General features: G+C 40.0%; 1 protein-coding gene across 2 annotated transcripts in view; it reads right to left on the reverse strand.

Moving 5' to 3' along the window:
• Positions 1-16277, reverse strand: part of il1rapl2 (interleukin 1 receptor accessory protein-like 2) — a 143934-nt gene that overhangs the window by 36140 nt on the left and 91517 nt on the right. For both annotated transcript variants that reach the window (XM_088009800.1, XM_088009799.1), the window contains one exon: positions 870-1002. In XM_088009800.1, the coding sequence (XP_087865926.1) occupies positions 870-1002 (133 nt within the window). The remainder of the gene's footprint in view (positions 1-869; positions 1003-16277) is intronic.

Genomic DNA, 16277 nt, shown 5'->3' on the forward strand with positions numbered 1-16277 from the left:
TCTAAACATGAGGACATGAAGGGGATTCTGCTGAAAATCAAGTCCAGTGGTTGAGCTGTTTGCGTCGTTTCTGCTGCACTGCAGTTCTAAACAGCGCGAACGTATCAGAGTTTACAAAGTTCTACTGAAAGAAGGAAGTTTGTTACTTTTGAAAAAAGCCATTTTTTCCACCCATTATCCATAACTCTAGAACCGCAGAGCTCAAATGGGACTTAGCCTTACATTCATCTTTAAATGTTTAATGGATTATAGCAAATCTTACCCAGGCTTTGGGTTGGAGCCATGGTTTTCTCAACACTCTCTTTCCTCTTCCTCTTTTTCTTTTTTACAGAAAGTTGAAAAGAAACAACTTCAGACTTTGCACAAGAGTGAGTTAGCCTGGCCAAGGTCAGGTGTTTCAGGGGACACAGACATCCTCTCTTTTGTTAAACTCAGTGTGTGTGTGTGTGTGTGTGTAAGAGAGAGAGAGTGTGTGACATTGTAAATATTCCAGCGGTTACCATAGCGATCTGGCAGATTGTTCTAATGATGTTTGATGCCCTGCAGACACCCAGTCTTTTCCCAGTAGAGTCCGATGTAATTGGTCCCAACAGGGAAGAAAATGAATTCAATTAAACTTTATTATTAGGATTCATAATTTTTCAGGCGAGTTGACAAGGATCCTGTCGGAGAAAGCTTGGCGAGTCATAAATCACCAGAAAATTAGGTGCTGACGGTGTGAGCGGTGAAGATTCAGCAGAGTCATTGGGAAATTGGTCAAAAACACACACACACACCTGTGCGCTCTAAAGTTAAACCGCCTGGGTTTATCCTCCATCGTGTTGTCGTGGTAATGTGGTGAAATGTTCTGTGAACGCCGTTGTACTTACATGATTTCACTTTCTTTGATGTGTCCTGCCAGCTCCTCCACATACTTCTCTCCTTTCTTCCAGTAGATGATGGGTCTCCTGTTTTCTCCGCTGTAGCCGAAAAAGGCCTTGCAGTCCAGACTCAGGGGCATACCTGCACCATACAACACAGACCTGTCAGCAACCACCATTAAAAAAACACACACACACTTTTTGCATCTGAAATTTCTGACTGAATCGTGACTAGAACTCTGGCTGTAATTTGACAGAAACTTGACGATGGCAAGACTCTTCGCTGCAGGGAAAAGTAATGATTTACCCAGAAAATTCTCTAAATTCTTCACATAGAGTAGAGAAGTCAGAGATGGAGGACTACGTGTCCCATCTCCAAGAGAAAACTAAACAAAAACAACTTTATTTAACTGATACAGTTACTTAATTATAGGCTTTCAACTAGTCAGCTAGAAATCTTTGACAAAACCTCCCATCTTCCTGCACCCTGACATGCTTCAATCAGCATCTGTGATGTGGAAAGAATAAAAACAAATTCCTGTGAAGGTTTTTGTTTGAATAGATGCATCCAAAAATATTAAAGTTTTGTGCACAGTTGCACAGGAAACACAGCTACTGAAAACCACAGCATTGATGGTGCCATATTTACTTTTCCTTTTAAATTTGGTCAAAAGTTTCCCAAAAGTATCTTGGACCTGCACATACAAGCAGTTGGGATGCTACCGTTAAGCCATGCAATACCAATATCCCAAGAACTAAAAACTAATAATAATAATAATTCAAAGTAAAATACAATTACATTAATAATAATGCAAACATATGGTCACATCCCATACTTGTTCTCCTAACACAAATGCACACACAATCACGTAAGACCTTGAAATCCCCAACATGCTGTTATTACAGCTATCAGTGGTGATGATGAGGTATTAATGAGCATTCTAATGGACGCCACCTCGTTAGGCAGTCAATTAGCAGATAAGTATGATAGACCTCGGTATTATCATAATGACAGCTCTATCCGCACAGTCAAGAACCAAACCGCTGAGGCCGTCTGTTTGTGGCATTACATGCTACAAAAGAAGCACGTGAATCCAGAACTGCTTCAGACGTCCACTGTCATGACGTTTCAGGTCAGGTCAGGTTTGAGCTTTCTAAAACATCCATAAATTTGATTCAGAGCCTAAATTAAGATAAAAAGTTCAATGAAAAGATTGAAAAATGAACTTTATCTCCCATGAAGGCAATGATAAAACCTATTGTGCTTTCTTGAACAGGGTAGGGTAGGTATGGGCTACAGAAAACATCCTGATCAAAGTTTTTTGCACAACATCATTCTTAGACAATGAGATTTAAATCTGCTCTGTTCTGCCTATTTTGAGCTCCTTTCAGAATGATCCATTTTACTGTCTCATCTTGTCTCTTTAGATCCAAATAATCTGCTGCTGGCCACGCCCCCCAGCTCAATGTTTACAATTTCATGTGAAAATGGCTGAAAACAGGTGCACAATTACATAACTGAACATATTTGAAAAGCAGAAGTGGAGTCTCCTGCACAACCAACAACAATGCAGCATGTGATTTCTGGATAGTAAGTTGACAACAAAACACTTGTCTTTTCCAGCAGCCGTTATACAACACATACAGCGGTAAAGCCAGATGACCAAACATGCTAAAGCTCTGTTTGGGTTGGAAGGGTTTGCTTGAGGTTGCTAGGTAACGGTGCAGTGTCACTCAATAATTGTGAACTTTTTGAAACAGCTCATTTTCCAGTCACCAAAAAAGATGAACTTATTGCCAAGAAATGGCTGAGTGGTCTCCTTTCTTAAAGTTTTTAGAAGCGGATGAGACCCGAAGGGACAAATGAAAACAGCAAAAAATGAATTTTGGTCCAAGTTAAGAGCTTGAAAATGAAAATTCAATGAAAAGATAGAAAGAGGACTTCACCTTCCATGGAAGCACCAAGCTAATGTGATTAAAAAGTAAATAGTGCTCACCAACACAAAGGTGAGCACTGATGCCTAAATATTGCTGAGAAGTTGCTACAGGTTGACTTTTAACGTCTTTGTTTGGGCTAAACACAATCTGCGCATACCGCCTTAAAAACGTCAAGTTTTCAAATGTCATGCCGAAACAGCCATTAAAAAGATTTCCGCAGACGCCAAGCACGCACGGAGGGCCTGATATGGAAATGCCTGATGATTGCTTCAGGTGTGGTGACAATCCTTAACTTTGATTGATGGACCTGGGGGAGAGACGATGGGACACTTTGACGCACGTCAATCTGAAAATGCTAATTCTTAACTAAGAGAAGAAGTGGTCGTCAAATCTCTGCATGTGTACGCACGTGTGTGTGTGTGTGTGTGTGTGTGTGTGTGTGTGTGTGTGTGTGTGTGTGTGTGTGTGTGGTCTCTCTTGATGGTGACAAATATTTCCTCTCTGACCGAGGCGTGCAGCTTCCTGTTCCACGCACGCATAATTCAGAACTGGCCATAAAAAACAGCATTGGGGGGGAAATTGGTTTGGCTTGATTGCACGAGTGTTTTTGTGTGTAAGGACGTGTGTGAATGCGAGCGCTGCAGTAATTGATTAGCACCCTGAGGGTGTGTTTGTGTTCTCAGCATGTTATGGTGATTAAAATCATCAACTTTGTTTGCCTTCCTGTGGAATGAGGGTGTGTGCTGGTTGGTGCACACACACTGAGACTGCGTGTGTGTGTGTGTCCTGCAAATAGGCCACGTCAGGCTTCAGATTGTGTGTGTGTGTGTGTGTGTGTTTCATAAAGTCTCGTTTTATTTTTTCCTGTGTGTGGCAGCAGCAGCAGGGGTTCATACGCTGTTGAAAAAAAAAATGATTGCGTTGTTGTCACTACTTGAAAGTAAAGACCTTACACCAATGGCTGATGGGAATTTTCTCAATTAGGTTCATCGCCGTTTCACACTGCAGCCGAGTGTGATTACACCGAGACGGTGTGAATCACAAAGAAAGAAGTCTTACTCAATCTTGAGAGAGTTTCCAAACAACAACAAAAAAAATCAGGCGACTGTTGTGTCAAATCCAATCGTTTTTTCCCGTCTTCACTCCGACAGGCTTGTCTGTACTTGTTAGTGTAGCTTCTCGATACACCGGACGCGTAGATGCAGCAGAATACATGCATTAGTCCAGACTCTGGTTTGCCCTTGGCTCACTTTTAAGCGTTGCTACTGAAGCACGAGGAACAACGGGTTATCAGACGCTGACATCTATGTCTGTCTGCTTGTAAAAAGAAAGAAAACCTAACAAAAAAAAAACAAAAAAAAAACAAAACTAACAGTACTAATAGTAACAAAACTTGCAGTATTTCAAATACAAAAAAATGTATGTAACTTGTCAGTACATTGGGTGAACTACTTCAGCTCTTATTGCACTTTCTAAAAGGTGACAGAGTTTGGGGAACCAGCTAAAGACTGCAGTGGTTTTGTTTTTGACATCTGTCTGTATCAAGATGGACGGACCATGAGCCTCTTCTCTCTGGAAAGGCAAAACTCAGGTTTAAGACAAAGTTGCACCCGACTGAATGACACCTGTAACATTATTTCTGTGGTGATATCTTTTGGACAGATAAGTCTAAAATAATATTGTTTGTCCACAATGCACAGAACCATGACATGACAAGCTACAACCAACAGAGTAGGACAGAAGCAACTTACAGAAGAACAGGCATTGTTCCGTCATTAGGTTTACCATGAGCTGTACACCAAAGCTAAGGGAGACGCCATCTGTCAGGCAGCTGAAATTTGTTTTTTAAAGTTCTTAGAACAGCACAATTCATCCAAACATCACAGCAATTCACAAGACTCAACATGCTCCCAAGTGTCCAGATCTCAAGTTGGCTGAAACGATGTGGTGAGGTGTTAGGGAATGCTAACACCTCACCAGGGGTGAGCTTGCAGAAACAAACGCACCCAAAGATCAACGAACTAAAGCAACGCTGAAGGAAAGTTGGTCAACATTCCTTCACCGCTGTGTGAGAGACTGATAACACTGGATTACAAAAATATTTTTTGGGAGTTGTCTGTTTTGTCAACTGAATTAGGACTATTTTGCTCCGCTGAATTAAAAAATGATGTTCATTTATCTCCATCAGGTTTTTATTCTAATTTGATTTAGAGAAATTCGATCTTCTGACTAAACTGATGACATTTTTGTGATGTCAGTTCATTTCTGTTAATATTTCTCATCTCAAAAAAGGTTTTAGGAGAAAAAAAAGGTTTTCTATCAGAGTGTATTAATTAAATGTTACAAATTGGATTTGTGTAAACTGAATAATAAACACTGATAAGGGAAGGTTCATGTGAACTGAACATTACGTCATTAGGTTTTCCATGAACATTCCTGCCAGTTTTCCTTGTGTCATTGTAGAAAATGCTCCGGCTCTTCTCTGTCCTGATGGAGTCTCTCTTCCTGCTCCTCACTCATTGATCCAGAGGTGAGAATTCAGCTCATCAACATGACCCTAAAGCAGATGGAAAACCCCAGACAGTTTATCTGTTGTGTATTCGAATACATGAAAGTTTACTTACAAGCTGTTGTAACAAACTTTCGTTTGGAGTTCAGTTCAGTATAGTTTCGGTTCAGCATCTATTGCTTCATTTCACTTGATAATATCTACATAAAGTTTTAATACAGACATTCAGAACCACAGTATTTCATGCAGACACTTCCCAGATGTTTTGTTTGTGCCGGCTTTCAGGGTAATTCCTCAACTTATCTTCTGCAGAGTTTCTGCTAAGAACCCACAAATGTTGCGATTTGTCACCAAGGGATAAAATTCAAACCAGCCTCCTAGCAACAGCAGTTAATTTATATTCATGCGATTTGAATCTTGCCCGGATAAGATCCAAAAAATATGAAAAAAAAAATAAAAATAATCCTGAAGGAGCGGCTTCGTGATATATCAAGTGAAATGAAAAGTGAGAGAAGTGATATGGGATGGTTGTAAATTCATAAAAACGTGGAGCTGGTCGTCTCGGCTTGTCCCTTTGTAATTCTTGCAGCAGCTATTCGCATCATTAGTCTGTTTCACTTGTCAGTCTTCAGGGTTTTCCTGTTCTCTGGCTGCGTTTCACCGGAGTAGATTCTCTCTCATCTCTCCGTGTATTCCTGCCAGTTTTCCTTGTTGTGTCAGGACGTATTCTCTTTCCAATTACTTGCTGTCCACACCTCCTTTATCTTCTCTTTGGCACCTTGTTTTCCTTGGTCCCTCACTGATTTGCCAGGTTTTACCTGCAGACACGTCTGACTCTGAGAAATCTGTGAAGCACCTTGGTTCCTCACCGACAATGCAGTGCTGCGAAAAGGTATTTACCGCTCTATGAATTTCTTCTTCTTTTTTGTTGTTTTTTGTCACACTTATGTTTCATATCAACCAGTTTAAATAACACCATTCGTCCATCGTCTTTACTTGCCCATCCCCAGCCCTCATTGGCCAATAGGTTGGGTACGCCCTGAGCAAGTTGTCATAAGGAAACAAGCAACCACACACACACACACACACACACACACACACCCACACACACACACACACATACCTAAGGGATAATTTAGAATCCAGTTAACCTAAAGTTTTTGTTTAAACCGAAGTTTAACAAAAATGCCCAAAGGTTCTGTAAGTAACACGTATGAAATGTAAAAAATGACGCTAAATGAAAGCAACAGAACATGTTAACATTTAAATTCACTCTAAACAGAAACACTTTACTGTTAAGTAAAGAATCTGTAGATGGAAACCTACAGAACAGTCGGCCGTTCTTATCTGCCAGTTGTAATCCATCTCCTCCATTAAGCCTTGGCCCACTTAAGACCGAGACTGACGTTAAATAAAAATCACTCAATTGAACTGTTCGTTTTGCTGGGAAATAAAAAGGTGTCAGGGGAGGCGATGTGTTTCAGTAAAGATTGGTTAATTTTCAATTAGCTCACTGAATAATAATAAAAAGGAAAGCGCTCTGAAGGTGATTTAACCGTCGCCGTCGTCCTGCTCGCCTCAGCAGATGAAGCGGCGCTGGAGTGGCTGCTTTAAAGGCAGATAAAATAAAAGAACCGAGGAGAAAGCGCTCACTGAGAAACGAGCGGTCAGGCGGATAAATAAAGACGATAAATGTCAGCATGCTGAAACAGTGGCTAGCGCCACCTGGGGGATTTACAGAACAGAGCAACACGATATAATGTATAATCGTGACGTGAAAGAGCAACGACACCTGGCTTTCAATCAGTTTTGTGAGTTAAAAATTAGAAAAAGAGAAATCTTTATTTTTTAACCTCTCTTACTCTGATACCACACAATATTACGACAGCATATTGTGTGCAATTGTCGAAATAAAAAAAGGAGTAAATATGGAGATTAATTTAGGAAAAAACAAGAACATTTCTAAACTAAAAAATGGCAGTTTTTACTAGAAATGACTAGCCTACAAAAATGTCTTCCTAGATGTATAAAATTCTTATGTTAAGCTAAACTTACAAAGCTACAATATCCTTAGTTATCTCTACGTAATAAGATCATTTATGTTTTAGTAGAAAAGTACAATAAACCCATTTTATTTCGCAATGAGACATTTTTTTTTCTATTTTTACCAAACATAAAAGAATAAATGATAATTACTAACATTTTAATACCATCTGGATTAATAGAATATATGGGCTGTTGGGAAAAAAAATGTGGATTATTTTGATTGGATCCGTGTAGTAACCAATTCTCTATGATATATCAGATTACAATTTAATTATTGATTATTCCTGCATTTTTGTCAAAAATCTAAGGGTCCTTTTACATAAAGGAAATATTTCCAAAATGAACACAAGAAATGTAAATGTATTAAGGGGAAATCATGTGTCGTAGAATGAGATAAATGAGTGTCTCAGTCAGCACAGACCGGCTGGGGCCGCCACGTCCAACGGTGCGGTGTGCGTTGCTCTGGACCGACACAGAGAAACGGCTGCAGCTCTGTAGAAAGGTTCTGCTTCAGACGCTGGTCTACAAACCACTGCTGACTCTGCAGTCAGAATCAGAAATGGCCTCAATCTGAAGGACATGAGAGGTTAGAGTGGTGACAGAGATTCTGCCGCCACTGACAGGACAATCATTTCTTCTTAGACTAGAATAGCTGAGGTTGTGATTGCCATGCTATCCACTTTATAACCCTGAATCCACCAGACTCATGTTCAACAGCTGCTCCTCTCAATACAGCTTCATTCTGATTTGTTTTTTGTTTTTTTTTGTTCATAACTTTTCTTAGTTGAGGGCTGTTATCCCCTCCAGTTTTAGAAACCGTGCAGCAGGATGGAGTTTTGTTCTTACTTTTCTACTTTCAGAAAGTTATGTGTAACCGTGACAACATGCTTTTACAACAGAGTATAACTCCTCTACTGAGTTCCACCAGGTGTTTGCTAATTACTGCTGGCTAGTCTGAAGGAGCTGAGTGGAGACGTTATGAGGGAGGGCTGCTCTGTGAGGCAGAACCTCAGAAGCTTGGAAGCTGCAGCTCAGAGGTGCAGCTGCGCCTCGAAGGCGGGGCTAGGTCCACCCAGGCATTTTGCACAGCTGATTGGTTGCCACAGGAGACTGAAGGATTTATCAAACATGCATGAAAGAATCTAAGAAACTCTCCAGGTATGTTTTTGATCAGGGGATAACATTACAACATGATGTAAGGCTAAAAAATAAGTCAATTTTGCATAATACTGCTCCTTTAAGCTTTTGGGTTGTTTTTAGAAGCCATAGAAACTCAAATAGAAGAACAAAAATGTGTAAAATATAAATTAATAGGTCCTGTTTAAGGAGGTCACCAGCTCTCTAGATACAAGAAGTTTGGGGCAACCATGATATGTGGCTGAAGAAATCCATTCAGACTCAATCTGCTGCTGAACAAACAGGAATAAATCTGGATTCTATTTGCTGGAGAAAGACAAATATGTTAGTGTATAAAGATATAGATAGCTGCAGTGAAACCCTAGAAGTTAGGTGTTGGCACAATGGCTGAAGCAGCTGGGAACTTTGTTTGAAGGACGGTGGGGTGCATGTGGGTGCTGCCGTCTGGAGCGAATTCACAAATTAAAGATGACAGGTTTTCAAATTCGTGTTCCGTGGCTGCAGCGTTCTACTGAAGACCATCTCAAGATGCCACACGGAACCTTCTGGCTTTCCATAATTATAGCCACACTCGAGCAAGACATGCATAAGCACATTGTCTAATTCTGGCAGCGGCAGCATCATTCAGTGATGCTGACTTAACAAATGCACTGATCCTTTCCACTTACATCTTGCCTCTGTGCAGCAGAGCTAAAAACATTCTGCAAGATCTGCACATGGCCGGAAACACACCAGAACTTCTCTATGCCCACAGCGTGCATAAGTTTTAATGTATAGGTGCTTTTAGACTTTTGTTCTTTTAGATGATTAATTTACGAGGTCGGGGTTGCAGGAAATGGCAACTGTTTTAAAAAATTATTTTATTTGGATATATCATGCCAACAATTATACTTGGAACTGAATTTGGCAGCCGTCTCTGAGGCGCAAAGCCAAATCCAGAATATAAAGTTAATGACCAATAAGACAATTTTGGGTGTGTATGTACTATTTAATTTACTGTAATTAAAAAATACTTGAATTATCCCAATGGGGATGAAATGTTGTAACTCAAATCATCCAAGTGTCGTCAAAGAGGGCAGCAAGGATCTCCAGTAGCAGTCAGTCATGCAATAAATCTATAAAAGCCTCTGCTGAAGATTGTTGCTGTTTGACAGTTGGATAGATGCCATATTAATAGTAATAATAATACATTTTATTTGTATAGTGCTTTTATTTGCAAAGGACTATACAAATAATAAGTAAATGACACTTTAAATGCAGTATGTACCTTTTATATAAAAAATATTCACAGCTTGAGGTCAAAAACAACCAATCAGAGCCGGGAGGAGGGTCTTAGGAATGTCAGTCAACCTGTGAATGCACTGCTAAATGTGCTAATGGCGAAGAAACAACTCAACGTTACAGCAACGCTGTTTATCCGCTGTCACTGGTTACAACGCTAACTAATGCTAGCTTCTAATGCTAGCTTTCACAACAGCTTTTGTTGATGGGAAAAAGCTTTATAGTAGAGAGAAAGCGGGAGAAAAAGGTTGGGGGAGAGCAGCACACACATGGGCATAATTAACAGCACTAAGATCCGCCTTAGGAACATGTCCTGGATAACTATCAGATGCTAGCAAGCACTGCTCATCCACCTCATTTGCTTTTGCCACTCTAAATCTCTGTCTGGTTAGAAAACCGGGCAGAGAAACGTTCGAATGCGGGAAATCTTTAAGATGGAAGAGATTATTTGAACTTCCTCCTTCTCTCTGCTTCAACCTCCTTTTCAACTCCTCTGGAATTTGGGGTCATAGTTTAGGTATTATTTGAGCTTTTGAGATGCTAATCAGTAAAAACAACACCTTGTTTTCCCAACTGTACATCACATGAACTGTCCAAAAGTTATAAAGCAAAAGCAAAAATCCTTCCAGCTGCACAGCTTCTAAAACCAGACAGAAAAACTGTCCAAGAAACCAAAGAATCAAATCAGAAAAACGATGAACAAAAGTCTACAAAAAAGAGAGAACAAACCAAAGCTAACGTAGCAGCGCTACTCCAACATGCTGCCGCCGCTCTATAATCTTTCGCTTTGATTTGAGTGGCTGTATAAAAGCAAAAAGCATGTGTTCTGCTTTGTAAACACAGTGTTTCTGTTGAGACTAATCTAATTCTCACACTTTACACGCAGAGAACGAGCGAACTAAGAAACCCGAAACACACAGGCCGTCCATCTGCTCGTCAATCCACTTCCTGTTCGTCTGTTAGCTGCTCCACGCTCGTACGCTAACGTTTTCATCAGAACGGATCTACCGTAGCCCATCTGTTCCCTTACAAGCACATACACACCGACAAACCTTTAGGTGATTCTGAGAGTGAGGGTGTGTGTGTGTGTGTGTGCGTGTGTGTGTGTGTGTAGATGGACCAGGTATGGCGGGGTTGGGGGGGAGGAAAGAGAGCGGTTGTCTTGGTAACAGCTGAGTTTTGGGTCCTGGGCTCTGAGGGTACACAGCTGCAAATGGCTACACAGATGGTGCCACACACACACACACACACACACACACACACACATGTAGAGACACATACTAATGCCATGCAGATTTCCAGGACATTCGTAACAAATCCACGTGTGAGTGAGTGGGCTGCTCAGCTGTAACCTGGGAGGCTGCAGTCTGTAACGGCATCCTGGCTCTAATAAACTATCACACTTCTTGTTTTCTACTCGTTCTATTTTTAGGAAAGGTGCGTACGTGTCTCCTCTGCTCTTCCGAACCCCCGTTTTCAGCGCTTGCTTGATGTAAATAACCGCTGAGGTTAATGATGTTGAGTGTGGAGGCTAATTATGTGCGTTCTCTTCTCTTCCTTGAGTTCTACTTTCTTTCTTTAAGTTGAGACAGAAACTCTCCGTTGGCGGCGCGCTGCCGACGTGAAGCCAGTTTCACCCACAAGGTGTTTTGATTAACTCAATGTTTTAGAGCGCCTGGCGAAATAACTCACACCTATAAATCATTTAGGTTTCGTCACATTGCATCCACAAATTGAAATTATTGGGTTTTCAAATGATATGTATCGTCAAAACGGCTGATGATCTGTGCCTCGCCTCTGACTCTGCTGCGTCACAATCTCAATGATGCTATGGTTTCCACAGCAAAATTAAGAATATTTTACATCCTGTGAGAGCTTGGTCCTTGAAACACGAGACTACATCCATTCAGAACCGGCTACTGATTTGATTAGTAATAGGCAACTGAGCAACCGACTCTGGCAAATGAGGAAGAGACAAGTCACTTTGTTAGCTTTAAAGAGGCTGGACATCCAATGGATTGCCTACTTCCTCTGCTGGTCATTAGCTAATGTTAGCATAGCATAGGCTGGTAAGAAGAACGCCTAGACTGGAAAGTGTCAGATTTGATTCATTGAAATGTTTTCTTTTGACAGAGTTTACTTTAAACCAAAGTGAAACCAACCATCTGACTAAAGGAGAGCTGAATACAAACACAACACACTTTTCAAATTTTGAGAACTGTTTTTCTAATTACTGACTGGAGTCGGCCTGTTTCAATCAGTGCTAATGAATTATACTTAGATTTGAGGTTATAAAGTGATGAAATGTGAAAACGTTTACGGGACATGAAGGATTTTGCCAGTCAAAACGACGTCTTTGAAGATCCAGTCCCAAATGAGACCTGAGTGTCAGCTCTTCAGCAGATTCTTTTATTCACCAGATCACAAGTGAATCTCTTGATTACTTTGTAAAACTCAAAATCAAAACTCACCAACTTAAGGAAACTTTTGCACATTTTTTTAAACCTTTGAAATCCAGAGTTAATGTGTTTATGACGATGTGAGGACTTCGACGAGCCACTGTTCGGATTCAATATAATTTGACATTACAATCACACCGGAGGGACGGAATATTAGCAGCTAAAAATGAGCCACAGCATCACTCTTGGAAATGCGATGAAATTTCCTGTCTAACAGGAAATGAAGCTGCCACAAAGCTGGAAAGAGTCATATTTGATTAGCCTGAATAAACTAAATATTTTTCTCTCCCTCTATCTCACTTCATCAGTTTCCCTCCTCTCCCTCCTCCTCCTCTTCTTCTTGTTTCTCTTTAGAGAATTGGAGGTGATTCCCACAGATAGAACTCTCTGGAGGAAAGTAATAAAGGAAAATCCATCCTCCATCTTCATCCGTGTTTGTCCACTTTCTGACAGCTCTAATTAACTAAGTCCTTTATGCATGTGCAAGTGACATTTGATTGGCTGGGGGCCTGGCCTTGTTAGGAACTGTTTTAAATTAACAGATGAAATTAGATAGGAGATTACAGCAGATATGTTTGACAAGGTTAATTAAATGACCAGTCATGAGGGGGGGAGCAGATCCTAATAAGATAGATCTTCCATTAATAAGGTTGCTCTCTGCAGTCCCAGTTTTCCAAGGAAGCGTTTGGAGAATTATGCCATTGGTACTTTAATTTTAACTTGCTAATTTGATTACTCTGAACATGCGAGAGCATCTCTGGGACTTCATTAGTTTTAGTATTACCAATTTAACAATGTTTGCAGATGGAGCACATCTGCTAGGAAACAGGGCATATCTATGGCAATGGAGGTAATGGGGGAATGAGGGGGGCGTTTCACCAGAGCATGACTTCAGGATTTTGTCCCTTTTGGAGCCTGGTATGCCAGAGTGGCATTAAACAAAACAGAATGTAAATTATAGTGTGAACGTTGTTTTGCTATTCGACAAATTTTGTCTCCAAAAGTGTGTGTCTAATAACTAAATAACCGTCAGACTACAATAGCCGTGTTTCCTTTGACCGTATAATTGCGCAAATTGGAATTATTAAGATAAATTTGCTTAATTGAAACACATCAATTCTGAAAAAAAGAGCTCACGTTTTTCGATAAAAAGTTTCTGCACTAAGATGAGGTAGTTTTTCGACTGTATTGAAATTAGTGTATTTTGCAAAACTGCAATGGAAAAACTTTTTTCCCATTTCACATCAACATCCCCAAAATGTGTTCAGCTGCTGCCTTGTGACCGACTGCTTCACTATGCATATCAACACAACCAAATCTGAGCAGACCACTCATTTACTGACAGACCAATGTATTAATGACACCACCAGGTGGCAGTAATGCAGAGAGTTGGGTGCGAAGGAAAACGTCTCAGACAAAGGAGTTCCTTTAAAAAGGAAAGGCTAAGGTTTGAAGCCTTTTCTTCAATCCTTACAACTTTGTAACAAAGTTCTTTGTTACAAAGAACTTTCTTTGTAACAACGAATAAAACCAAGTTTCAGCAAAAAACAACGTCAAGTAACATTAGCGTAAGCAGGTACATTGGTACTTAAAGTACCAGGTTTTTAAGAGAATAATACAATCCAACTATCGAAGACAAACTGATGTTTTTATCAGCAATATAAGTTAAGATTAAGTCATTTTTACTAAGAATGAAACAAAATAAGTTCATTTCATTTTACTCCCATCTCCTTTAACTGCAAACCACGACAAACATGTAAAGAGAGGAATTCAGCCATAAAGAGACAGAGATGCTAGAGCATATTCGAAGGCAGAGGTGAGTCTGCTGAATAATAGTGGAGTTCCAGCATTAAAAATGAGAGAGCATAAAAAGGCTGACACGCTGTGCTTATTGACTAAAATAGAGCTTCCAGGTGGCTTTCTGTTGGTTTGTGATTAGAAACAAACATTTGCCCATTTCACATCATGGTCGGATCCATTACGAGTACAAATGGCTTCTATTTACCGTTCTCTGCAACAGCCACTATTATTTATCTATATTCATTTATTTTCTTTTACCTTATGAGACATATTTGACCTTTTTTTTAATATCTAGCTATAGAATATCTGTACACACTTTTCTATGGTCAATACTTTTTTTTCCTTTGAACATTTCATTCAAACTGTGTGTGTGTGTGTGTGTGTGTGTGTGTGTGTGTGTGTGTGTGTGTGTGTGTGTGTGTGTGTGTGTGTGTTTTTTACCCATTTTCAGTCAGGTTCCAACATTATTTTGTAAACAACAGATGGATCAAGGACTGCTGCTGAAAGTTCAATATTGCATTTTTTAGAGCTTGAATCAGTACTTTCTCATCTAAAGAACAGCTTTACTTGGGATGCACAACTCTGGTAAGAATACATCATGCTACGATTAAACCACACGGCTTTTATTGTCATCAAAAATCCATTCAGTCATTTAGACTCCACGTGAATTGCATTTAAACTTTTGACAGGAATTTAGGAGGGTTGCTCTAGAAACTTAATGCTACCTCATGTTCCTACTATTCTCCTACCGGTTCTGTTGTGTGTTTCAGGTTACTGCCATGTGGGGACAACTGTGCCCACGTTTTAGCTGTACAGTTTTTGGAGTGGAAGTGGAAGGTACCACCATACTTGCCAATTGGTACCCTACTGCTTTCCATGATTTTGAACGCCTCATCTTGACTTCTCCAAACATTCTTGTCACTGGGGCAAAAGACTTAATTTTTGTCTCATTTGAAAACAAGCATTCTCGCCTGTGTGGCCCGTTGGCCATTTTAAGAGACCATAGAGGTCAGAGGTTGTGGCACATGTACTTTGTTTTCTGTTAGCTGTTTTTCATTGTGGGCATTGACTTTGGAGTTTCAGCAGTATGCAGTTCATGGCCTGGTATTTTTGGTAGGTTTGTGGACATCCTGACTACAGTGAACCTCTTTCACTTGAGGCTGATGGTTGGGGTCAGATGAATGATGTTTGGACACCACTGGGTTATAACGGAAGACAATGTTCCCTGACTCATAAAGAAATAGCTCTGAAATGGTAAAACCAACAAACTAAATGAGATCCATCAATCCTAAAAAAGGTCAAACCTAAGATATATGTTGTATATTGAGAAGCAGCATTCAGCTTCTATGCACCAAAAATCTGTAACAAACTTCAAGAAAACTGCAAAACAGCTGAAGCCCTGAGTTGCTTTAAATCAAGGCTAAAACCCAACCTGCCTTTGATTATGGAACATTGATCAACATATTTGATATGATTTTGAAGACGGCATTTGACAGAATGCAACGTTTATTGCTTGTTTCACAATTGGTGACTGTGTGGTGTTTTTCTGATGTAAAGCACTTTGAACCGCTGTCAACAGAATCCATTTAGATGATCGATGAGAACTTGATCGCGGCTTTTTGTAATTTTGGTCAGGTACGTTCAGGACTGATTTAAATTACAATGGAGTCCAGATGTTAAAGTTTCTGTTCACAGTGACTTCTTGTTTAAAAACAAAAAGTTTTTCATGGGACGCTTTTATTCCACAATCACACTTCCCTTCCATTGATTTACATACATTTCCTTGAGGTATCCTCAAAGACTTCTTTGTTTGAACATGTTCAATCATTGATAAGGCAACTTAATCTGTTTCATTCAGACCTGTGAGGTTCTGAACACTTCGCCCTTAGGGTGTTCTCTTATTATACCTTATGTGAAAACTCTCTATTGTGATACAGAACAAGCAATACTACATTCGGGCTGAGATTTCCCATGATGGCCCAGAGCTATCATGTTGAAGCAACTGTTTTCATGTATAAAGAGGTGTTGATTCTCTGCCCAGACAGACAGAACTCATGCATCATCACTCTCGGATTACAAGCTGGAATGAAACACCAGGCAGTTTTAGTTTGACATTTTGCTCAATTTTCTCTCGGTCATTACTAAAGAGGCAAATTCTGCAACAGCACACAATGATGTTACCAGACTACTGATGCATGAATGTTGAAAAAAATGAAGGCTTTTCCATCCATCATCTCCAGCAGTCAC

The sequence above is a fragment of the Poecilia mexicana genome, unplaced genomic scaffold, assembly GCF_051168715.1.
Source record: "Poecilia mexicana isolate PSO_F unplaced genomic scaffold, ASM5116871v1 scaffold_10, whole genome shotgun sequence".
Taxonomy (NCBI): domain Eukaryota; kingdom Metazoa; phylum Chordata; class Actinopteri; order Cyprinodontiformes; family Poeciliidae; genus Poecilia; species Poecilia mexicana.